Source organism: Ctenopharyngodon idella, chromosome 21 (genome assembly GCF_019924925.1).
Source record: "Ctenopharyngodon idella isolate HZGC_01 chromosome 21, HZGC01, whole genome shotgun sequence".
In the NCBI taxonomy this organism is placed as follows: Eukaryota; Metazoa; Chordata; class Actinopteri; order Cypriniformes; family Xenocyprididae; genus Ctenopharyngodon; species Ctenopharyngodon idella.
Window position 1 is genome coordinate 22,719,036 of NC_067240.1, and position 26,740 is coordinate 22,745,775.

A 26,740-nucleotide genomic window follows, 5' to 3' on the forward strand; every position below is an offset into this window, starting at 1 on the left:
AACCACCCAGCAACCATTCACAACACATTAGCAACCAAATAGCAATGCAATAAAAGACACACAGAAAACCTTAGAAACCAAAAAAACAACACCCTGTTTTTGCATTAACTTCTAAATCTAATTATTTACAAAATTATGTTGTTGAAATAATCATTTACCCAGTGGCTGTCATAACTTGTTTGTATGACATATTTATTTAAACATACATTAAATAATCAAGACATCACTAATAGGTTAAGTAAAATATAATGAATATCTCTATTGTAGCTTATGATACTCTGAGCATTACCTAAGACTTGTATTGTGAGCACTTTTTGTGTCTATCTGCCTCGTCATGACGACTCGCTTGTTGTATTCCTCACTTGTAAGTCGCTTTGGATAAAAGCGTCTGCCAAATGAGTAAATGTAAAATGTAAATGTAAATATATAGGCTAATATAGCGCATATATTTAGCGAAAGAGTTCATTTCTCCAGCGAACTAACAAGTGTGGACACCGAATGACTTGCCTGAGGTAAATGTAATGCTACGTGACATATTCTTTAAAAGCTGTTTTATTGATGTCTTTCCGCAGTTGAAACACTGATTGAGCGATTACACAAGTTTCAGTACGTTGTACTGTATCTTTCAACATACCTTCAGATGTTAATTCATGTTTATTCTGTAACTAGTAGTGAAGAGAAAGGGAGGATTGTGTTCACTTGCAACTGAGGCGCCTATAGAGCGATCTGTCATGCCACATCAAAGAGTGACAAAACGGCATTTATTGTTTGATTTTCGCGATAAAATGGACATAATTTGGAAGATTAAACATTGTTTCTTTTCGAAAGTAGCAAAACAGAGCTTATTGTGGTTATTGGTGGTTGATGGTGGTTAAAAGTGGTTAATAGGCTACAGCTCTGTATTCTTCGTGTAACACGTGTACCGAACCGTAAAACATGTACCGAAAACGCGGGATGAATACTTGTACCATTACACCCCTATTAAATATGTATTTGTAATTACACATTTGTACTGAAGTTAAAGTTTAGTAAAATGTATTAAGTGGCCTTTTATAATATATTGTTCGCAAGTACAGTTTTATAAAAATATACTTTTAAGGGTAACACTTTAGTTTAGGGTCCAGTTCTCACTATTAACTAGTTTCTTATTAGCATGCATATTACTAGGATATTGGCTGTTTATTAGTACTTATAAAGCACATATTAATGCCTTATTCTGCATGACCATATTCCACATCCCTTAATCTTACCCAATACCTAAACTTAACTGCCTTACTAACTATTAATAACCAGTAATTTGGAGTTTATTGAGGCACAAGTCATAGTTAATAGTTAGCTAATAGTGAGAATTGGACTCTTAACTAAAGTGTGACCCTTTTTAAATTAAAAGTACACTACAAATGCATATTCAATGCAATTATGTGTACTTCTTTTTCACAAGGAAACCACAATTTCTAATCCACAAAGTTCCTGTTTTTTTTTTTTTTTTTTTTTTTTTACTTTGGGACAATATATTCACAGCATTGTACATCAGTTCATCTAAACAGCAAGATACGCCATTTTCATCCATTTCCCATGCTTCATGCTGTAGCTTACGGCAGTAGAACTTCTGTTCCTCTCTTTGTTGTCTTTACTAGCGTAGCACCAAACTCCCACTCATTATTTTGCAGTGATGGGGAATGAGATTAGCTGTGTGCTACAGTATGTTAATGATTATCTCCATTATTTAAAGAATGAAACATCAAAGCCTTGGCATGTTAGAAATGCTGGGATATATTTTATCTGAGCATACGCAATTCATTAATATCTCTAGATAACTGTTGTACCAGAATCCTTCTAGCTTTTGCAGGTAAGCGTGAGACAGGATGAAAAAGCAGTAGTTGCACTTTTATTAGAAGCATAACAAGTACTAGCGTTCCATATTTTATCCTCCCACACAGAGCTCTCAGATGACAGAGGATAATGCCATTTTCTCCTCCGAGCTAACAGCACCCTTGACCCAGAGTGCACTGCTTTGGCCCTCTGGATAGAATGCATTCCAGTCTGTCTGTAGTGTAGAAATGAGTTTTATAAAGAGGTTGTGCATGGGACTGACATGGAAATAAAAACCTTTTCATTTAGTTCATTTTATTGTGTTTTATGTACTTGCTTTGAACAAACCTAGCCCTAAATATTAAACCGGGGCATATAACTTGTCCCGCAGCAATTGTGCTACAGATGTGAATAATGCCTCAAATCATGCGGCTTGTTGAAGACAGGTGTGCTGTGCTTTTCTAAATGATCAGACTTATTTTCTCTATAAGAATATTATGCACAGAATATTATGGCCCATAACTGATAAAATATAAAAATAAAATAAAATATTAAAAACTGAAATCAGTTGTTTTAAATCTTACAAGTGAATTTAGGCATCACAACATTATAATTCACAGTATGAGAAATGCATATTTATTTTGAGATTAGCTAAAGATTATATTTGTTATTATATTTATTTATTATTTATGATTATAGTTAATAGTTGTTATTTGTTATGTTGTACACACACACACACACACACACACACACACACATATATATAGTATATTGGCCTAATATAATACAGATATTTACAGATAACATATTTTAGTTTAACATCATTCATAAGTGTTGATTTTTACTGTTGTTATCATTTTTGCATTGTGATGTTGTTGCTGAATTCTTTGACTGAATAGCCACTTTACTGAATTTTCTCCTCTTTCTCTGTTCTCCAGGGCCTTATACACATATGAAGATGACAGTAATGATTTGATCCTGTCTTCATCAGGAGGTAGGCTACACCTCAACATACCTCCTGTACAAATATAGACGATCTAATAATAACCAACCAGAATCTAGTCATGCACAAGCAATAACGCTGTCGGCTGTGACTGATGACATTCATTTGCATTGATGATGTACCATGATTATGCTGGTGAATGCCACTGTGCGATTGTATCGTGACACAGAAGCCAAACGCATTAAATGTGATATTAACACTGTTGGAGTTGTGCACAGACAAACATCTTTATTGATTTGCAGCTTATCTAAATATTCATAGAACTCAATGGACTGTAATCCTGCCATCTAAAAACAGAACAGATCCCAAACACTGGCGTCAGTAACCGTCACTCAGCAGTTCAAATCTCACTGCGTTTTCAAACTATTATGTGCATCAAACTGCACAGTCTCTATTTTCCCTCAGAGCTGGAGGAGGGAAACCTGTCATTTTACTCTGATGACAATCATTTAGTCTGTGACTGATGGAAGGTTATTATTAAGGGCCGTGTTGATTAGCACAGAGGACACCATTCAGAAGTTAGATTTGTTGTGGGAATTTTGTTTGCAAGAGATGTTTATTTACAGTGAACATTTTGACTTTCTTGTTTCTGAAGTATTTGTATCTAAATCCATCATTTTTCTGCAGTTTTCAACATTATATCTTAACAATGTTAAAATGCCTGTAAATCTCACAATATGAGAATGATGCAAACTATCCATGCAAACTTGTAGCCCGGCCATTCAGATTTCAAAGCAGAAAGGATCCAATTTGTCCAAGTGCAATTTCAAATTATCAGTTTAAATAACAAGGATTGGTATTTTATTTAGATCAGTTTAGTGTACACAGAGTTGGGGAAAATTGCACATTGAAATCATACACATGGAATTACAATTTTTTTATGTGGGCAGTAAGTAGTGGGCTTATGTGTCTGCTGCTTTGTGTAATTTCCTCTTTCCGGAGCAGGAAAGAACTTCCACCAGACTGTGGGTGTGTGCGCGTGTGTGTATGTGTGTATTTATGTCCGTCCAAACCCTCTCCAGAGATTTGTTTCTGTGTATTGGCACATTTATACCTCTCATGAGAAGCAATAACTTACCCATCAGTCATGGTTATCAGCATAATGGGTAGCCAGCACACATGGTGATTAAATAGGAAGCATTTGCAACCGATTTTACAGAATAGTATTCTATTAAAAATGATTTTGTTTTAATAGTTTTTATTATTTAATTGAATTTTTTTTATTTATTTATTTATTTATTTTAGATATTATTTATAAAAGAATACAACTGCTTGTAGTACTTCTACCACTAATATACAGTATGTAAATATATATATATATATATATATATATATATAAATAAACTACTTAAAACAATATACATTTATTTGAGAAGCAAAACTGCAAGAAAGTAAGTCTATTACATGCTTAGATAATATCTTAAAGTATTTTTTAATTAATAAGTATTTAGCCCAATTGAATTTTTAGTAAAGTTTATTAGTTTATTATTTTGTTGATAACTTAATTTTTTTAAAAATATTTTTTAGATATTATTTATAAAAGAATACAACAGCTGGTACTACTTCTACTACTAATATACAGTATATATATATTAATGCTTAGATAATATCTTAAAGTATTTTTTAATTAATAAGTATTTATCCCAATTTAATTTTTAGTGAAGTTTATCTTAAAAAAAAAAGAAAAATCACCATTTATTCTTTGAAAACAAACTTAATATGTCTTATATAGTACGTTTTATTTTTGTAATTTTTTTAATTATTATTTTATTTATTTGTTTATTTATTATTATTTTTTATTTTAATTTTTTTGCAGTTAAGTACAGTTTAGTACTGTACAATACTAACTGCTATAGAAAAACTATGGGTCTAAGGACTATCTTACAAAAGCAGGAAATAATTTTACTGATGGTGGTGGCGGCCAGACCCCACACAAGCCCCACAATTCTGTTTCCTAAATAGTAGTTATGAAATGACTACTTCACTAAATATCCAACATTTAGATTAGATTAGAAAGCATGTTCTAGTACTGTGTGGCCAGGCCAGTATGGGCCATATTTTGATATGTTTACTGAAAAACAAGACAAAAAAACAATGCAATTATTATTATTATCATTACTACACTACTACCTCATGCAAAAAATTGACTTTTCTTTCTAAACTCTGTGATTGTTGTGTTTGACAGATGGTGGTCTGGCAGAGATCGCAGTAACCTTCGATAACACCCGGATCATGTACGGTTTCTGCAGCCTGAAGGAGCCCACCGCAGCCCTGCCGCGCTACGTCCTCATCAACTGGGTGAGATGACGCAACAACCTGCATTCAGTGACACTGAAATTTTGCAAGCCGATAGCAAGAACACTAGCTCTAGAGGTCGACACAGAGCAGTCAACATAACCACAGTCAATCGACATCAGTGCCACCCTTTAATTTTGTGATGGTGGTGGGAGCGAGACCCCAAGTCGAATCCATATATTTACCCCCCACATTTCTGAATTAGTAGTTATGAAATTACTACAGTACTTTGCTAAAGATCCAAGAATAGATTAGATTAGAAGACTATTAGAAGACTTAGATTTTGTTATTGTGCGGTCAGGCTGATATAGGCCAGTATAACTATTAGTGACTTGAAAGCGTTTTGATTTTTAAACATGAGTTGGAGGGCAAAAATTATAGATGAATCACTGGATAATCTTGCTTAGTCATGATTTTAGCTCTCCAATTGATTTATATACTGTACACTACTGGTCAAAGGTTTGGAATAATTAAGATTTTTTTTAATGTTTTTGAAACATTAAGTCAATTATTGTAATGCTCGAGTTGTGTAAACACACAAATCAAAGTCCAAACTGAGTGCAACTGTGACACTTATGCTCACCTAGTCTGAATTTTTTTGATAAAAAATACAGTAAAAATGGTAATATTTTGACATATTATTACAATTTAAAATGATTGTTTTCTATTTTATATATTTTAAACTGTAACTTATTCCTGTGATGGTAAAGCTGAATTTTCAACATCATTACTCCAGTCACATGATCATTCAGAAATCATTCTCATATGCTGATTTGCTGCTGAAGAAACATTTCTTATTATTATCAATGTTGAAAACAGTTGTGCTGCTTAATATTGTTGTGGAAAATGTGATACACTACCTTTCAAAAGTTTGGGGTGAATAAGATTTAAAAACAGAAAGAAAGAAATTAGTACTTTTATTCAGGAAGGATGCATTAAATTGATCAAAATTGACAGTAAAGACATTTATAATGTTACAAAAGATTTCTATTTCAAATAAATGTTGAATCAAGTATCCTGAAAAAAATATTTCACAATATTACTGTTTTTACTGTATTTTTGTTTAAATAAATGCAGCCTTGGCGGGCATAAGAGGCTTCTATCAAAAACATTAAAAAAAAATCTTAATTATTCCAAACTTTTGACCAGTAGTGTCAATCATTCAATTTGAAGTTTGCATTAATAAGTTGAGGTGCATACAAATACTGTATATAAAGCAAAGTACTGGCTATTGCACACAACTCATATGAAAAACACTCTTAAATACTTTCATTATTTTATGTTCGTTTAATTACAAGCATGTTTTATACTTTATATTCTTAGTACTTATCCCTTTATGTCACAGCAATTATTTTAAATTGTGTGAGCTTCTTTATTTTGAATGGGTGCTGATCAGAGAAATGTCCCTGTTGTTAGTTTCATTATTAAATCAACATTATCTCTTTAAATGTATTGTTGCCTTGGAAATGCACGTCATGGTTGCAGTGGAACACAATATTCAACTCAATTTAAGGTTCAAGAGTGTGATTATCAGTTTTTGGTTTTCTGTATGCAGTGGGAGGTTGTAACTACCTAGGGGAGCAATCTGAGACAATTATATATTGGCAGTACTCTGAAGTGTGCTAGACTTTTTCTTTTTTCATTCACACTGCAGTTGTATTCTCTGAATAAACACATACATGACAATGTGTGTTCAGGTTGGTGAAGATGTGCCTGATGCCAGGAAGTGTGCCTGTGCCAGCCATGTAGCCACCATAGCCGAGTTTTTCCAGGTGGGTCTCCCCAAGGTAAAACAAACATCTTTTACTACCCTTTTAAATTAGGTAATGACCCATTTCATAGATATATGAAGCCACTGTCACTCATTTTGACATCTCTCCTCTGAGCATGTGAGGAGTGTTAGCTGTTATGTTTCGCAGTCATCTTTTGTGACTTTCCTGTTAAAACTGTATGAAAAGAAGGAAATGTGATTAATCCATAACAACTTTGTTAATGTTGGGGTGAAACTCACAAAGCAGGTCTAGTTCACCACAAAATCAAGTGAAATAAATAAGAAATTATATTTTGCATGAAGAAAAAAAAAAGATTTTGTACCTTTTTTTTTTTTTTTTTACAAAAATAACATATTAAACAAATTTTTACAATGTGACATTATTTTGGTGACAATTAAGCATGTTTCCCCTCCAATTCCCATTTTCGTAATGTGCAACAAAATCTAGTTCTCATTACCATAATGCAAAAAAAAGTATTTAAATTTTATTATTTAACTCTTAGGTACAGTGGCAAGAAAAAGTATGTGAACCACTTGCAGAATCTGTGAAAATGTTAATAATTTTAACAAAATAAGGGAGATAATAAAAAATGCATGTTATTTTTTATTTAGTACTGTCCTGAGTAAGATATTTTACATAAAAGATGTTTACATATAATCCACAAGACAAACAAATAGCTGAATTTATTAAAATAACCCCATTCATAAGTATGTGAACCATTGATTCTTAATACTGTGTGTGGTTACCTGGATGATCTACGACTGTTTTTTTGTTTTGTGATGGTTGTTCATGAGTCCCTTGTTTGTCCTGAGCAGTTAAACTGAGCTCTGTTCTTCAGAAAAATTCTCCAGGTCCTGCAGATTCTTCAGTTTTCCACCATTTTTTGCATATTTGAACCCTTTCCAGCAGTGACTGAATGATTTTGAGATCCATCTTTTCACACTGAGGACAACTGAAGGACTCAAACACAACTATTAAAAAAGGTTCAAACATTCACTGATGCTCCAGAAAAAAACATGATGCATTAATAGATGGGGGGTGATTTTTTCTGAAGAACAGAGCTCAGTTTAACTGCTCAGAACGAACAAGGGACTCATGAACAACCATCACAAAACAAAAAAACAGTCGTAGATCATCCAGGCAACCACACACAGTGTGGATTATATGTAAACATCTTTTATGTAAAATATCTTACTCAGGACAGTACTAAATAAAAAATAACATGCATTTTGTATGATCTCTCTTATTTTGTTAAAATTTTGCACATTTTCACAGATTCTGCAAGGGGTTCACAAACTTTTTCTTGCCACTGTATTTACATTTCATTGAAGTTCATTTGTTTACCATGCCTTTACTTATGCAGATTTTTATTTAAAAAATGTGTCCAGACAATATGATCTTCATTACTTTGTTACAGTAATGAGAATCAAATGTGAATCATCATTGAGAATAATGATTAAATTAAAAAATAAAGCATATTAAAGGTGCAGTGTGTAAAATTTAGGAGGATCTATTGACAGAAATGCAATATAATATACATAATATATAATATACATAACTATGTTTTGAGTGGTGTATAAAGACCTTACATAATGAACCATTATGTATTTATTACCTTAGGATAAGCCATTTCTATCTACATACACCGCGGGTCCCCCTCCATGCCAAGTCGTCATTTTGCGCCGGCATATTTCTACAGTAACCCTAAATGGACAAACTGCTCTACAGAGCGTTACGTCACTATGTTCGTTGGTGTTTTTAGAGGCAGCTTGCATCGTCACTACGTTGAATACGCACGAAGAAGAAGTATTAGTAGTAGTAGTAGTAGTAGTCATCTGGTTTATTAGAAGCAGAGACCATTTTTTGTTAGAAGTAAAAAGAAACCTCATTGCTTGACTGGCTATCACAACGACATCTTTGTCTTTGTGTCGGCCACCGTAGCTTCTCTGAAGTGCTTCAAAAGGGAGGGGTGAGCATGGTGCTGAGCCGTTGGTTGCAATTCACAACCTCACTGCTAGATGCTGCTAAAATTTACACACTGCACCTTTAATTCACTACAATGAGAATTGTTGGGGAAATATGGCAAATTGTCATTCAAATAAATTTAACTTAGTTCAATTAAAAATCGTCTCAGGTTACATATAACCTGGTTCCCTGAGAAGGGAATGAGATGCTGTGTAATGGAGTTGACACTAGGGGAATGCTTCTGCATGACTGGTATCTGAAGCATGTGTGAAAACACGCCAATCTTGATTGGCTAATGTGATGTCAAGTGACGTAGCGTAGCACCTCAGCAAGACCATAAAAGGGCATGTATGTCATGGAATCTCCAGATTCTAAGTGTCTGAAGGAAGCCGCACAGGCATGCTTGAAGTGTGGCAATGCAACGCAGCGTCTCGTAACCTGAGACGTTCCCCTCCGAATGGAACTCAATGTTGCGTCATGGCATTGGCGCTGTGGGAACGTCAGTGGCAACGCCACCACACTGAGGGAAGATGCCTGCCCATCAAAGCTATGAAACACTGACACAGACAGTTGTTGAGCAGAAAGACTGGATCAACCCAGAAAGACCTGTGATCCCGGGTGTGAATCCATGTCCACACTTTTAAAGTCTTATGAATGTGTGCTGAGAGGACTAGCCTGCCGTAGCACAAACATCTTGCAAGGACGCACCCTTTCAGGACACAATGAGAGACGTTAGGCAGAAGTTGCCACGCTGCCACAAAGTCTGACAGGCCATGAAGCAGCAAACTGGCAGGGACCCCCCGAACTAACTGAAGGGAGGATTTACTCGTAAGCGAAGATGGGGCGAATGGCCCATCAGACACATTCAGGGTAGGGTGGCAGGATAAGTAGAGGCACCCCCTCTCAGGGAAAGATGCTATACCCCGGGTCAGGTGAGCTCGCCTCATATGCCAACAAAATTACATCTGTTATTCAATGCGAAAGGCATTGCTAGGTGAACGCCAACTCCTTGCTGCGACCTCCAAGCAGACCAGCAGTTGAGTGCATTTACACCACTGGTAGACATAAATCCTAAGAGTGGGAATAAGTGAAACCTTTCGTGCTCCAGCGATTCATGCTGCGAAAGAAGAAGGCCTGAAATATGATCGGATAAGCGGTCGCAAAAGGCTGTAAACGCGTCAGGCGTGACCACATCTAATTCCTCAGAGCCAGATGCTGACTCTGTCAGTATGTTCCTTGTTTGGATAAGGCAAGAGAAAGGGGGGCACCCATCTAAAGCTCCTCCTCCAACTTCACCTGTGAACCCCATGACCTAAGCTGCCGTGCTGCCTCAGCAGGCACAGAACCCGAACCAGAAGCTTGAATCACATCTCTCGTGAAGAGAGCCAGGAAGGAGCGGTAAGCCTTATGGAGAAATGCTCACAATGAATACAGTCAGCCCCCTTCAACCAAGGACTGACCAAGCATGTTTTGAATGTAATCTGATCTTAGGTGCAAAATCCAAGCAGGAGGAGGCTATTCTGAAAGGTCCTGCAGATCTTCTGCTCTTCTAAACAAATTAATTGCTAATAGAAAATCCAATTAAAGAGTCAGTTCCTACTCTGCAGATATGCCATCTGGCACCATGAAAAAATGGAGACATCAGGGGGTGCCTCCCCACAGAAGCTCTAACAGAAGGTATGTGTCTAGGGGAAATAGCGGCCATATATACCTTAAGGGCAGCAGAGGTGAACCCTGCTGAGAGGCACTCATGGAGGAACTCCAGCACTCTACCAGCCGGCAGTGGGCTGGGTTCAAGTACTGTTGTTCACACCATGACTCAAAGAGCTGCCATTTTAGGGCATACAATTTCCTTGTGGAGGGAGCTCTGGAACTCAGAATTGTTCCAACAACCTCAGTTGAAAGATCAGAATCTATGAGCTGGTGCCTCTCAAGGGCCAGACCCAAAGTTTCGGGATCTCCGGCCAGGGGTGATAGATTGACCCCTGCACTTGAGACAGGAGATCTCTCTGGATGGGAATCTCCCAAAGAGTGCCATCCAGGAGAGACACTAGATTCTAGAACCAGACTCAGGCTGGCCAAAAAAGGAACCACTAATAATAGGTGGACTCGGTCTTGGCGAACCTTCACTAGAACTCCCAGGAACACAGCTATCAGAGGAAAGGCTTACAGAGGAAGCCTTGGCCACATCTGTACCATGGCGTCCAGCCCCAAAGGAGCTGGAGGTTTGAGGGTGAACTAAAGGGGACAGTGGGTCGACTTCTCTAAGGCAAACAAGACCACTTTCTCTTGACCATACCTCTGCCATATGGACTCCACCACCTGTGGATGGAGTGGCAATTCCCCGGACCTCAGCTCCTACCTCGACAGGATGCCTGCTCCCAGATTTGCATGCCCTGGAATATAGACTGCCCTCCCCTTTAAAACAGTTTCTCAAGGGTTTTTAATGCCTTAGCCTAGCCATTCCAAATTTTGCTATATATCCGAATCATTGTTAACATGTATTCATTACTTAAATGAGCTCATTGTTTCTGCCTTAAATTAATACATTGTTAGCTAACTGCATGATTTGTATGTGCATTCCTGAAATTACATAATTAGGACACAGTCACCTCTGATAACAGATTATACTGAATTGTGATGTTGACATGCATTTTCTGTAAAGCTGCTTTGAAATGATGTGTACTGTATTATGAAATGCGCTATACAAATAAATGTGAAATGAAAATGTGAATTATATGGGTGAAAACGACACCTCGATGCCAAGCCACTAACTCTTGGTGATTGGTTTGTTCGGTGTCCTGAACAGTTTATTAGCAGGGAACAGCTGAACTTTGCAACTATGGGACTGATTGAAAAGACAGTACCCAGCTTTTCCAGGGGGCAAACTGCTGTAACAACCTTACGTGTTCCGATACCCACCGGAGATTGCTGTTCCCTGAAATACCCTAATAATTATTAGAGGTAATAGAGGCTGGTAATGTGCCTTGGTTTACAGCAATCTCCCAAAGTTGTCCCAAAGGGAAGAACTCATTGTTGGTATGATTCATCCCCAAAAGCAAACCTAGGATACTTTCTGTTGCTAAATCCAAAACTGGACGCAACCCCCTGTCCCACTTCGCAGGGGGGCAGAGGGGCAGACAGCCTTAACAACCTACTGGGCAGAATCCCACAGGAGACTGTTTCTTCCTGAAACATGTAACTTGGCGGGATAGCAAGTCAGCTCTTTGAAGGCTTTGAGGAAGAATGAGCACCCATTTTATCGTGGTGTGACACACTTTTCCCCTGAGAGGGCTTGCCTTCAGGCCAGTGAACTTGTAGATATGAAAGGTGAATTGCTCTGTTCAGTGCCCTGTAACAGCTCACTGGCAGGGAACAGCCTCACATGTCAAATGCAGTCAGTAAACTAACCAGACAAGTTGTTCTCCGCAGCTGGAGAGAGAAAGGGAGACACCTGTCTGCTCTCACCTCAAACTGCAAGCATGATCCACACACCACCTCGACAAACACAGGATCCAAGCCATGAGGTTGCTTTCAAAATCGGTAGAGATGACAAGAGATAGGGGAACACCTGTCTTAAGTTCCACCTCTGCCAACTCAATTTGCGATCCCTATTATCAAAGCCGCAGGGCCACCTCAGCAGACACGGGACCCGAACCGCAAGGTGCAAACGCCTGACTCTGATGGCTTGTGAAGAGAGCCAGACAGGAGCAGAGCTTCTATCTCGAAACTCTCACAAAGAGGAAAGAAAAGAGCCCTTTTCGAGGGCTGACCGAGCGGGCTCCGTTTCCAAACACATAACACACTGATCATGCGTGTCGTCCCTCATTATAAAGTGGGAGCACGGCAACACACAACTCCTAATCTTAGCATTTCTGCTAAAATGTTGTTCACATAGTTTTTTACTAAATAAGCACAAGAAAAATTATATTGAATAATTTTTTTCTTTATTTTTTTTTTTTTACAGTATAGTATAAAATCAAATTTTTTTATTTTATTTTTTTTTCAGTGGAATGACCTTAATTAGAAAACAGCACTAAAATAATAAATAAAATAATCTAGACATAATAATGATCATAATTTTCAAACCACTTTCACTGAATAAACACAATAAAAATGAAATTTAATTATTTTTGTTTTTATATTTCTTTTGTTCATTCATATCTACAGTATATGCATAGAAACATTTTTTCACTGAAATTACTTTAATTAGAAATTAATTTAATTAATTAATTTGCAGTATATACATAAAATATCTTTTAAATATTTTATTTTAATTTTTTACATTTTTTTATTTTTATTTATTTATTTTTTCAGTGAAATGAGACCTGGACATGTTTTTGTGAGATTCACCCAATGAAACATAATTGGTGTTTTTCAGAAGTTCATCAGAAGTGTTCATTTCAAACATTGACTCATTATGCATGAATTTTTTATTAACATGTTTTTTAGTGCTTTTCAATACCACCATCCCCTCTGTTGTTGTTTAGGCTTTCTGTATGGCTTTGTTTAACAGCATGCCTCTTTAGCTCTGCTGTAATTCAGTACTGTGCTCCAGCAGATAAGAGTAAATCACAAGTTATGTGGGTGGGCCACAGAGTCTTGGTGGGTTTGTTGGATGTGTATGTGCTTCTGTGTGTATGTACCTAACAACTGGTAATGTGCAGCAGAAGATGTTTCTAGATGACTAACTCACTCCTCTTCAGGGCTATTGTGTTGGAGGTGTCTGTCGGTGTGAGGCATCTGAATGGGGGGCCGCTCTGCTTTTTAAACCTCTCAATCTCTTCAACGTGGGTGCGTGGGCGAAAGGGAGAGAGAGAGAGAATAGAGGAATTGAGGTAGAGAAACTCCACGATAAAACAGCGAGACGACCAAGGCCACCGCAGAGATTGTGCTTTTCGGTTGAAAGAGAGACGGTGCTATCAGGAATGAATTGATCTAAAGTGCCAGTCAACTCACCGGCTGCTCTCTTTGAGCTGAACACAGATGGCAGCATTTATGTAGCTATGTCAGAGAAATACACATGAACTAGATATAGTCGGCTGTTTGATATTCTTACAAAAGCTTAGTTAGAGGAAAAGCTCAATATTCTGTGATGCTCGCACAAATGCTTATAAGCACATTGAAGAGTTGTTTTATCTTGCAGGAAAAGCCTAATAGCATGTGAATGAATGATTCATACTCATTCATAGTTACCCTTTCATATGTTATTCACTGTAGTTACTCACTTTGGACTAATTCTTTCATTAATAATGTGATTGATGATATAATAATAATGTACACCACTCTCAAAAGTTTGGGGTCAGTAAGATTAAAAGTTACAGTAAATACATTTCAAATAATTACTGTTCTTGTGAACTTTCTATTTAAGAATCCTGAAAAATTTAACAACAGTATTAGGAACAGCACAACTGTTTTCAACATTGATTATAATAATAAATGTATCTTGAGCAGCAAATCAGCATATAAAAATGATTTCTGAAGCATCAATTGCTAAGTCGTGGCTGCTGAAATAAATTACATTTTTAATTTTTTTCAAATAAAAAAACCCATTATTTTAAATTGTAATAATATTTCACAATATTATTGCTTTTAGCGTATTTTTGATCAAATAGATACAGCCTTGGTGAGACTTCTTTCAAAAACATTACAAATCTTACGAACCCCAAACTTTTGAACAGTGGTGTAAATTTTGTTGCAGTTGCACCAATTGAAATTATGGAATTAGCTAGAAAAATTGTAGCTTGATATGTTTTTGCCTTATTTTCAATATATTTGTGTATTTGAATAGAAAATCCCACATGAACATTTTTTTTATTATCATTATTTTTTTATATAAATTCTCTTAAATGGGCAATTATGACCATTTTTTATGGAAATTATTCAGACTTACCATCTCCAAACCCCTCTTTAGGAAACCTGTCAAGTAGAGTTTGTCAGTGCTGTCTTTTGGTGCAGCCTGATGCTTTTGTGACTTTTCTCTTTTGTCTGACACTCTTGTGACAATTGGGCTGTGTGCCACAGCGACTTAAAAGAGTGCTCGTCATTTAAATGCGCGGTTGATGCTGGTTGCCAGGTGACGTGCGTGTGTGCAGCAGTACTACTGATGCTCTTTTTCTCTCTCCAGGGTGTTGACGTCATTGTGAACGCTAGCACCATAGACGACATCGACCCCTCAGCCATCGGACAGAGGCTGACCAATGGGACGGCTCCAGTGGCCAGCCCAGTGCTGAACCGCCTGCGAATGAGAGACGAGGAGAACGCAGAGAACGTTGTGCGTGATTGGTGACAGAAGGGCTGCTTAAGGGATGAGGGGGGGCTGAGGGTGTGTTTGCGTGCACACTGGAAAGGGGTCAAATCAAGTTGTCTGTGAATGGCTCTCTAATAGTGTGATGCCTGACACAAGGGTACAGCCTTGTTGCTGTTTTTAGAGGAAAGTGCTCTTAGAGCCACATTGTTGATACAGAGGAACTGAAACAATGATTGCTTATGTGCATGTGAAACAGAGAGTTGATTCACACACTTTAAAATAACCTAGATCCTTCCTGCTGTTTTTCTCACTTATCTGAATGACGTCTCTGCCAAATATACACTACCTGTCGAAAGTTTGAAATAATTACAATTTTTTTAATGTTTTTGAAAGCAGTCTCTTCTGGTCACCAAGGTTGCTTTTATTTGATCTAAAATACAGTAAAAACAGTAATATTGTAAAATATTATTACTGTTTAAAATAACTGATTTAAATATATTTTAAAATGTAATTTACTCCTGTGACGCCAAGCTGAATTTTCAGCATCATTACTCCAGTCTTCAGTGTCACATGATCCTTCAGATACCATTCTTATATGCTGATTTGCTGCTGAGGAAACATTTCTTATTATTACCAATGTTGAAAACAGTTGTGCTGTTTAATATTTTTGTGGAAACTGTGATACACTACCATTCAAAAGTTTGGGGTAAGTAAAATTTAAAAAAAGAAAAGAAAAAAAAAGTCAATACATTTATTCAGCAGGGATGCATTAAATTGATCAAAAGTAACATTAAAGACATTTATAATGTTATAAAAAATTTATATTTCAAATAAATGCTGTTCATTGAACTTTCTATTCATCAAAGAATCCTGAAAAAGAATTATCATGGTTTACACAAAAATATTAAGCAGCATAAACTGTTTTCACCCTTGATATGGTGGTAATTAAGCACCATATCAGCATATTAGAATGATTTCTAAAGAATCATGTGACACTGAAGACTGGGGTAATGATGCTGAATATTCAGCTTTGCATCACAGGAATAAATTACATTTAAAATATATTTAAAAAAAAAAGTTATTTTAAATTGTAATAATATTTCACAATATTACTGTTTTACTGTATTTTTGATCAAATAAATGCAGCCTTGCAAGAGACTTCTTTCAAAAACAAAAAAATCTTAATAATTACAAATTTGTACTTTATTGTATCCCCTAAAATTTGGTTTTAGTGTATCTGTATCATACTTTAGTCTTTCAACCAATCAAATTCAAGGACCAAGTGATGTTGGTATAATCTAATCACAAAGCCAGTTTTTACATCTTTCAAACAGTGAAATGTCTCCACAAGGAGAGTACCAGATTTTTTTTTAAATTGTGGGGACATTTTTATGGTCCCCATGAGGAAAACAGCTTATAAATCATACTAAATGATTTAGAAAATGTAAAAAATGCAAAATGTTTTCAGTGATGGCTGTGTTTAGGGTTAGGGTTAGGGGATAGAATATATAGTTTGTGGAATGTCCCTGTAAAACATGAAAACCCAACATATGTGTGTGCTCTCTAGCTAACATTATGTTTGAAGAAGAAATAAACTGTCCTCATAGTGCCTTTCTTGGATCAACATCTTTGTCCTTAGCTGGCTGTCCAATTAAAACGGCCAGTACTCACACTTCCCCTTTCCTCCTGACCGCAGGGCACCACCTACCAGAAAACAAATGCAGAGATCGAGATGAAGAAAATCAATCGAGAGGAGTTCTGGGAACAAGCCAAGGTAGAAATTTGATTCCTTTGGGTTTCTGCTGCTACAATGCTTGATTTGAGACTCTGAGGATAGCAGTGTGAACCACTGTAACCAATGCAAGCACAATGTGACGGTTCAGCTGACCGCTCTCTTTGTTTTAGCATTAACGAGGAAGTGATCCTATCAGATTGTTTGATGCCGTTCAGTCACTAGCAGCTTAGAATAACTAGGTGTGTCTTGGTCACTTTTATGAACCAAGGGTTGATTTTTATTATAACTTTTATTTTTATGAGGACCTTGGACTTTTTTTACTGTGCCTTAATTTTTTTTGTTGCTTTTTTATTTTTTTTTATATTTTTATTTTTATTTTTTGTGTTGAGATTTAAATCCTAAATTATGAAAATGTATTATACAAAATATTTTATTTTAAAACTGTGATCATCTAAACAGAGTGAAATAGAGGTAATATTTGAAAAAAAAAAAAAAAAAAATCAATATTAATTATTATTGGCTGAAGCTGACAACAGCCACTTAGTTTTGCCCTGATAATGTTTTATATTTGTATATAAAAAATAGTGTACTTGTTTCCATTTTTGTTGCTCATAATTTTCCAACCATACTATAATTGTGCAATTTTAAATTATTATTATTACTATTACTAATACATATTTAAAAATACATAATACATATTTAAAATATACATTATTCTTAAAAGTAATTAATATTTTAATAATTATTATTAATACTAATTTTATTTTTCAGTATCAAATTATTATTTAATTTTGTCCATTTATGATATATAAAATGCTAGCTGTTAAGACAAAGGAGTCTGACATTTTTTACATAAATGTTTAAAATGTTGTTTTCACCACAGATAACTAAATATATAGTTAAAGGTGTGTTGGAAATGACAAATTTTCTGGTTTGGAAAAATGCTAAAATTCTTCTAGTTTAAGAAACGCTGCTAATTGCAATGGAAAAAAATGGAGGCCTGTATCCTTTACATACATTGATTCACTGTAGTTTTGTGTTCTACAGTGTTTAAACATGAAAATTATACATGAAAATAGAAATGACATAAAGAAAAATAGTAAATGAAGTATAAATGTTATTGTTCTAATCCTATGTAAATACATTTCACTGATATTTTACTGATATCCTTCCTGTTTAAAGCGGGAAGAGGAGTTGAGAAAGGAGGAAGAGAGAAGGAAGGCTGCGGAGGAACGGCAGCGCTTTGAAGAAGAGAGGATGGAGCTGGAGAGAAAAGAGCAAGAGGAACGAGAGAAGCGGTACCGCGAGAGGGAGCGGCAGATCGAGGAACACAGGTAGGAATGATGCCACAGTGGCCAATACCGATGACCCTCTGTCATACATTATTATGATGCTATCTGTGTTTACATGCGCGGTCACAGGAAGAAGATGCTGGAGGAGGAAGAGGCCAAAGAGAGGTCAAGGAATCAACCCTTGATTGTAAGAGTGCGTGTGCTTTGCATACAGTAAACCAGGTTTTGTGTCTTAAAAGATGTTTTCTGGCTTGAAAAATGCAAAGAATGTATGATAATCTATAGGTGGTGGTAACTATGACCTATGACCCATGTTTCTTCAGTAATATTGCGCCTGTAATAAGTGGATAAATGTGACTCCTGAATGGCCATGGGAAGTACACAGGCTCCAGAAGTATTTACACAAAATCAGTTCAGATTTATTGCACTAGTCATTTGTAAAGTAAATAAGTTACAAACAGCGGCATGTGGAGTAACCCACATTTAACTGTTATTAAAAATTTTTTTGCTGCCCCCTACTGGAAATAAACATGCATTGATTGTCTTTACAGACAGAGCCCAGCTATGACGATCCTACCCTGGAGAAAAAGGAATCAGAGGTTGAGGTGGGTTGAAATGAAGCTGTTAGGGCCACACTAGCATTGCTTCATTTCTCAGATAAGTGTTTTTAAAAGGAGAACAGACTCTGACCCTAACAAGCTCAAATGTGGAGCAGATTTGTGTTATGATGACAGATATTCTGCTGGGAATTACATGTGGGTCAGTGGGATTCCTCGGGCTATTTAAAGACAGTGTGTTTCTGTGCATGTGCAGTCGATAGAATCTTCATGATGAGAAGGGGACAAAAAATCCTAAAGCAAAACATTCTTACCTGCACAGCATGTAGTTATGACATTAATACACTACTGGTCAAAAGTTCGGAAAAATTAAGATTTTTAATGTTTTTGAAAGAAGTCTCTTATGCTCCCCAAGTCTGAATTTATTTTATCAAAATACAGTAAAGACAGTAATATTGTGAATTTTTTTTTCACACTTTAAAAACTGTTTTTAATTTGAATAGATTTATACAAAGCTGAATTTTTAGCATCATTACTCCAGTCTTCAGTGTCACATGATCCTTCAGAAATCATTCTAATATGCTGATACGGTGCTCAGTTATTAAAAATGCACCTTATTATCAATGTTGAAAACTGTTTTTGCTGCCTAATATTTTTGTGGATAAAGTGATACACTTTTTTCATAATTCTTTGATGAAGAAAAAGATAAAAAGAACAGAATTTTTTTTTAATAGAAATCTTTTGTAATTTTATAATGTCTTTACTGTCACTTCTGATCAATTTAATGCATCCTTGCTGAATAATTAATATAACTTTTATTCTTTTATTCTTGCTGAATAATGAATAATTAATTATTCTTTAAACTTACCCCAAATTATTGTTTAAAACTGTTTTCAACATTAATAAAATTAAAAAATAAAATAAAAATAAAAGTTTCTTGAGCAGAAAATCAGCTTATTAGAATGATTCCTGAAGGATCACGTAACACTGAAGACTGGGGTAATGATGCTGAAAATTCAGCTTTGATCACAGGTGTAAATGACATTATAATCATTTGACTGTTAGCATTATGTAATAAATATTAAATATGTTTACAGGAGGCAGCAGCCATCATTGCCCAGAGGCCCGATAACCCACGGGAATTCTTCAAGCAGAGAGAGCGTGCCATAGCCAACAGTGTGGACATCTCACCAGTCACCACGCACAGGACCGGTAAGATAATAGTAAAGGGTGGAGAAGCGGAGGAGGATGAGGAGGGCGTTGATGCCACTAAGCCTCTGTTTGTCTTGCTACTTGCTCTTCACTTGTCTCTCAATCTGTCATATAATGTGAATTGAACAACACAGCTCAGGAGAGACCATCTGTCTGAAATCTCTGCTCTGAATCACCAAGACAGATTTGTGAGGGTCATAGACAGATTATTTATATAGTTAAATTATGTAGATAGATATTGATATATTTATATAGCAAACAGAGGTTAAAGAAAATAGGATCTAAACTTCATATATGGTGGCCCCAAAGTTATTGTAAGCCACAGTTCTCACAATCAGTGTTGGAGTAACGCATTACAATTAACGCGAGTTAAGTAATAAGATTACTTTTTCCAGGTGACTAGTAAAGTAACGCATTACTTTTAAATTTACAAGAAAATGTCTGAGTTACTTTTTATTGACTGACAGCTCTCTTGTTCCCATGTTGAGAGAAATCGTAAGTGCAGAGGTGTTGTGTGCGCTGTGTGAACATGATGGTTATTGTAGTTCTAGACTAAATGTGAACATGCATTTACTCATCTCACTTGCACAAAAAACAGATTGAGTATTCCTCAAAATGAATAAAAACAGTTAAATGCAAACTCAGAATATCACGCAAGCCTGCACTACTTAAATATGTAAAAACACAAATATTCCTTATGTATTTAATCTCACATTATTAACTAGTGTCTTTGCTGCTGACCTTCAATGATCCAGTTCAACCATACTAATTAGCAAAAATGACTTTAGTTAAACATCACATGTGTGTTTCATTTTTTGTTTTGATTGTTGAACAGTGCTGAAATTTCTTGTCTAAGCTGCGCCCTCTACTGTACAGGCGTGAATTTGCATTTCCTTCAGCCTGAGGCTTATTCATTTCACTCATGGTGTAAAAGGGCCTTTACATTTGCCAAAAATAGAAAAACTTTTTTGTTATTAAAAAACAAGCAAGCAAGCCCAGCTCAGATGAGAAAAAGTAATGCAAAGGTAATGTAGCACATTACTTTGCATAAAAAGTAACTAAGTAACGCAATTAGTTACTTTTTTAGGGAGTAACGCAATATTGTAATGCATTACTTGTAAAAGTAACTCTCCCCAACACTGGTCAGTGACAATGTCTTTGAATTATAGAACAAAATATCAAAGGAAGTGGCAACATATATGTGCTAAAACCAGCTTAAACTTCCTCATGCTGGTCATTTTGATCAATACAAATAGTCTAATCTAATTAAAAAAAAAATATATATATATATATATATATATATATATATATTTCTGTGTTCTATGTATTTTTATGTCTAATAGAGTATTGCATAATTTAAGTTAGCAACATGCTAACACCATGCAAACTCATTTGGAATGAATTGGTTGATTGTGCTTTGCTAAGTCATAAAGTTTGCTGATTGATAAGCAAACTGCTAAGTCATAAAGTTTGTTATTTTTTTTGACTCAAGTGACTGGTTGAGAAAATACTTTTTTGGTCCAAATAGCTGTTTTGTTTCATATTACAACTTATTTTCAACTGTATCACAATAGCTTCAAATGTGCCTTCTTCTGGAGGTTGAGTAAATCAGTGATTTCAATCCCTGCTGAAAAAAATGAGCTACTGAAAACAAGTCAGAATTGGTCTATGAAATGCTATTTGAGATAAACCATCTTAAACTAGCAACCCACTTTAGGCAAGTTTAAGCAATGCTTTTTTTTTCAACAGGGATGTTAAAGCAAAGATTGCTTTACTGTCAAAATGTTTTATTAGTATCATTTTCCAGCAGACTGTATGATCCTGCTGAACAATGCAATATTATTTCTGGGTGATTGTGTCATTTCATTAATTATTTAAGATCATAGACTTTTCAGTGTTGGAGTGAATGTCAAACTCCTCACTGCCATCTGTTGTTGAAGGGTGTGAGACCATCACACTAACAGCTGTTTTCTTACCTCTCCCCTTCTACCTTACTTTTTCTCTCTATTTCTTGGTAATTTCCTTTTGTTTTTCTTCTGCTCACACCTTCCTTTTGGTTGTTGACATGTCCTTTTTAACCATCCATCCATTCCATTTCTCCTTCTGACGATCCTGGATCTTATTTAACCTCCACCCAACTGCTGCACATCTGTCATCACTTCTGTTTTGAACTCATGTTTCTCTGTCTCTGATCTTTCTCTTTTACACAAATTTCCTCCCCTCTCTATCCCTGGATTTATTTCTTCCTGTCTATCCGGTTTGGTCTTTGTCTGTCACATCTGTGTACATCACTCTATGTGTGTGTGTGGGTGTCCATGTGTCCCACACGATGGTCCCGTCTCCCGTTTACCAGGCCGCTTGGACAGTCCATTCTTGAGGCAGCAGCACAGTCCATCCGATTGCAGCCCACCCCCTTCTCGCACTCCGCCCCATACGCGGCGGCAGCCAGGCCCACCTGGTAGGTACTGGACAGATATTGCTGAGGGCCACTGCATCAGCGTAGGATCACCAACTCACCAGCCTAGCCTGTAGCCAGCCCTCTCACTGAATTACCGTTTTTCCTTTGGCTTCCTCAGCAACACTGAGAGCATTCACTATAGCTGCACTGCACCGGGATGCGCCAGGTCTTCCAGTGTCAGTATGTGCTAGTATTAAGAGATAGTTTGCCCTAAAATTAAACGTCTTTCACTATTTGCTCACCCTCGTGATGTTCCAAACCCTTATGACTTAATTTCTTCTGTGAAACACGAATGGAGATATTTTGCAGAATGTCCAAGCAGCTCTTTTCCATACAATGAAAGTGGATATGTTCCTTCAAAAAAGGACAAAAAGTACCATGGGGTTACCATAAAAAATAGTCTATATGACTATATTAATTTGCTGTATTCCTAGTCTTCTGAAGCCAGACATAATAGCATCAAATATAATGTGCTATATTTCAAAAGCTGATACCGAACTTTAATTTCAGGCTATACTTCACACAAAGCTAACATATTGCTCTAAGATTTAAAATATTGCACATTATAATTATAATTATTATTATTTAATTTAATGAAAAAATATTTTAACAAAAGTGCTTTAATGGTTTTAAATATTTGAAAACTTATGTCCGCCATGTTGTGCGACCAATAAAATTATAGCGTATGTAGTGTAACTAATGTAGTGTAACTAACATGCAGAAACATACAGAAAAAGGTGTAAGGAAAATATGGACATTTTTAGGCACATGACATTTTAGGGCCATTTTAGGGTCAAGTCATTATGTAACGCAAGTAGTGACATCTTATATTTAATATTTATATTTCTTATATTTATATTTAATAGATATCTAATATTTATGTATTATGACATGCATCCAAATATAACAGATTATCGGGAAAAAAAATGTAGGACTTGATTTTATCCATAGGTTGATGATTGTATTACAATATTGATATGTATTACGTAGGTATTAATACATAGCACTTACAGCTACAAAAATACGTTTTTGTACCATTGGATAGATGCTGAAACGTACAATAATGACGTATTGACAACATTTAAACATAAACATTATTACGTATTTACAGCTAAAAAACTGAATATTTTATATCATAAAGATATGGCAGCGGCTATTTGAGTAAATAGTAATTAGATGCTATCTATACTTTATTGGCAGATACTATTTGCACCTCAGAATTTTTGTACATTAACAGTGTAAATGATTATATTTATTTAAATTATTAAATGGATGCTGCCTTATTGGGAGAATAAAAACCCTCACCTTCCCCTATCCCTACCCAATAAACACTTTTAATATTATTAAACACTTGTTCGCAGTTTATTTCCACTTTTAGAACATTATTTTCATTTTCATTGAAAATAAATGCGAGCTCGGCAAAAGGCGGATTTGAACCCGTGTCGATCGCGTTAAAAGCCAGGTCTGTGGGCCTTACTTGCTACTGCTGCGTCACTGAAGACTTTGACTTCCACAAGTCTTTTTTAAAACTTGAGTGGCCCAGCCAGACATTGGCGGGCGGAGCTAATGTAAATAGCATTTACCAACAAAGGATGCTATTTGCACTTAGTGTAAATAGACACTCCGTAAAGATATTTGTATTATTGCCCTTTTACCATTTTTTAGATCCCTTAACCCAACCACCAAACCTAAACATAACCATTTTACAGAGAAAATAAAAAGAATATATAAAACGTAATGGACAGAAATGTTTAAGAAAACAAGTTTGTCCAATCTCAAGTAACCATCTCCTCTTCTGTATGTCCCATCTCAAGTAACCTGCTGTACTAGCTAACTACACTACAGCCTTCTGTGTCACGATCCATTTCTTTCTCAAGACGACTATTTGATCCATATTGCCATCTTCTCTGGGTCCATAGTCAGTATATGTGTTCTATACTTGTTGTCCGTTGACTTTGTATTTTGCACAGGAAACGTTTAGTGTGTTATTTTGAAGCTATGCCATGGACGTTTGGAGGACTGAGACAAACTGATTCTTTTGGTTAGGGAGATCTGGTTAAATCTCACCAATATTACTCCCCTCATGTCCCCCTTCCTCTCCTCCCATGCTCTTTCTGACGGATAACCGGTGGCCCTGCTTGTGCTTCCTTTCGTCCTGTTGACCTGTGAGTGTACACCACGTTGCACCGCATGTGATTGTGGTCTCCGAGCCCTTGGGCTTGTGTTCCGTGGACCTTGTGTGACTGTGGTATCGTGCGTGACCATTGTGGAGCCGACCTTGTGCCGACCCTGGTGTGTTCAACTATAAAATTATACAGCAACACGGGGACAAATAGCGCTTATGAGGACTAAACACTGGGTCTGTACTAAGACCCAACATCTAGAGTTTATATAGAGTGATACTGTTGATTTCACTTTCAGAAATGAGTGAATTTGAATTGTGTCACTTGGCCTGTGCAACCAGTTTTTATGATGGTCATTGTGGTTTTATGATGGAGTTGTGTTTGTCATATGTCGTGTGAGGTCTTCACTAAGCTTCATCATATAAATCTCCAAAATGTGCATCTCAGTGTTTTTGTTGCATTTCAAATTGGTAACTTCTATACGAAAAATTTCCCAGCTAACAGGGAATGTTCTCAGAACTGTGGCTAACGTTCTGACAAGGTTCTCTCAAAGTTATGAACTAACATTCTTCCAGTAACGTTAATAGAATGTTCACTCAAAGTTATCTGGTCTTTAATAATATGCTCAATACGTTAGCACAAAAACATTGTTCATATATTGTTCATGGAAGATTTATTTTCAGAAACTATTTATTTTGATGCTCATCTAACATTTTTTAAATGCTACTACTTCAAAGAACACTCAAAAGTAGCATTCTCATAATGTTTGCAAAATGATAAAATAGAATGCTCCCTTAACCTTTGTATAATCGAGAAAAATGTTTTTAGAACATATTTTTGTTGGCTGGGTTCATAGTTCAGAGGTTGCTCTTTCGGAGCTCAGGAGGCTTGATTTTTCATGCTGTTTTTAAGTTTTTCAGTAACTTTGTCTCGAATTTATAAAACAGAAATAAAATTAGACAATTGTTGGAATACAATAAGAATTGAGATATTAAAGAGAACTCATTTGTGATTGTTTACAGTGGTTTGGTGTGTCATTATTTAGATATTTTCTACAAATTGCAAGACAAATAGATTCTAGATCTTGTCTGCATTATTTTAAAATCTTGTCTTATATTGACCACCTGTCACTTTAAACTCAATTCATTGAATATTTTTAACCTGTCAGCTTGCTTTAGCTTGTCATGAGATCGAGAGGTCAACCTTTAGTGTTTATGTATGCGTATCATTTCATAAAGCCTTGACACATGGTAGATGCATATGATCGTACATGCTTCTGTGCTGTTTTGAGTGTAAAAGACATTTTTTTAATAAAACTTTCTTGAGTGCATGCATTTGTAAATTTGTGAACTCATTTTCTATGCTGCACACTGTGTTGTGTCTTCATGGTCACATTGGCATGTCTGTGTTTCAATGTCACAATCACTGATCAGAACACTGGGGACAATGCACTTTTTGACAGACAAAACACTGCTTGCTATCGTGTGGCATTGTTAGCAATCCTTTCAGACTATTTGTAAATTTTGTGATCTGTGTTGTGATTGATATTTTGGCTGGCATGTGTTGCTTGAGATTAGTTTGAGCCCACATCAAACGTTTACCTTCTCTTTGATTTCTCAGATGACTCTGCTGAAGGAATCCTCGAGCGCAGCATGACCACTGGATGCACTCCCATCCCTAAAATTGCCATTCAGGAGGACAAAGATGACTTCTTTCGAAAGGAGTTTGGTAAGGACTTAAAAACAAGGGAACTTTTTTTGATATTAATTTAGTGTCTTATCTTCATCAATGTATTATTATTATATTGCATCAGAGAGCCAGAACATAATGACCCATTACCTCTGTGAAGTTGGCACCCTATAAAACGAAATAATCCCCAAAACTATGCCATTCGTTTGTGCTACGTTTGTGCAGATTTGTGCTAATTTATTGCTGGTTTGGTGTTTGAGATATTAAACATTATTTTTTAGTTTTGTGATGTCACTCTCCACCCCATGTTGTTCAAACCAGTGCCATTCGTTTGTGCTGGTTTATGCCGTGGAAACTGTAACCATTTTCCTTCCGTAGATATAACAAATATAATTCGGGAGCTGTGACATCACTCTCCACCCCATTTCATCTAAAACGCACAAAACCGGTATTGTTCTTTTGTGCCGGTTTGTGTAACTATGACCCCTTCTTAAATATAACGGTAAAACTTTTTTAGGAACAGTTATGTCACTCTTCACCCCATGTCGTCTAAATTGTTCCAAAATGGTGCCATTCG

General features: G+C 36.1%; 1 protein-coding gene across 9 annotated transcripts in view; it reads left to right on the forward strand.

Annotated features, from left to right (window-relative positions):
• dbn1 (drebrin 1) overlaps positions 1-26,740 on the forward strand; it is an 87,824-nt gene that overhangs the window by 52,117 nt on the left and 8,967 nt on the right. For 2 of the 9 annotated variants that reach the window (XM_051877384.1, XM_051877391.1), the window contains exons 2-12: positions 2,751-2,806; positions 5,001-5,113; positions 6,808-6,897; positions 14,975-15,121; positions 16,794-16,871; positions 18,015-18,166; positions 18,254-18,317; positions 18,676-18,729; positions 19,779-19,893; positions 22,247-22,351; positions 26,095-26,202. In XM_051877384.1, coding sequence (XP_051733344.1) covers positions 2,751-2,806; positions 5,001-5,113; positions 6,808-6,897; positions 14,975-15,121; positions 16,794-16,871; positions 18,015-18,166; positions 18,254-18,317; positions 18,676-18,729; positions 19,779-19,893; positions 22,247-22,351; positions 26,095-26,202 — 1,082 coding nt within the window. The remainder of the gene's footprint in view (positions 1-2,750; positions 2,807-5,000; positions 5,114-6,807; positions 6,898-14,974; positions 15,122-16,793; positions 16,872-18,014; positions 18,167-18,253; positions 18,318-18,675; positions 18,730-19,778; positions 19,894-22,246; positions 22,352-26,094; positions 26,203-26,740) is intronic. The other 7 variants (XM_051877387.1, XM_051877385.1, XM_051877386.1 and 4 more) reach the window with 7 other exon arrangements.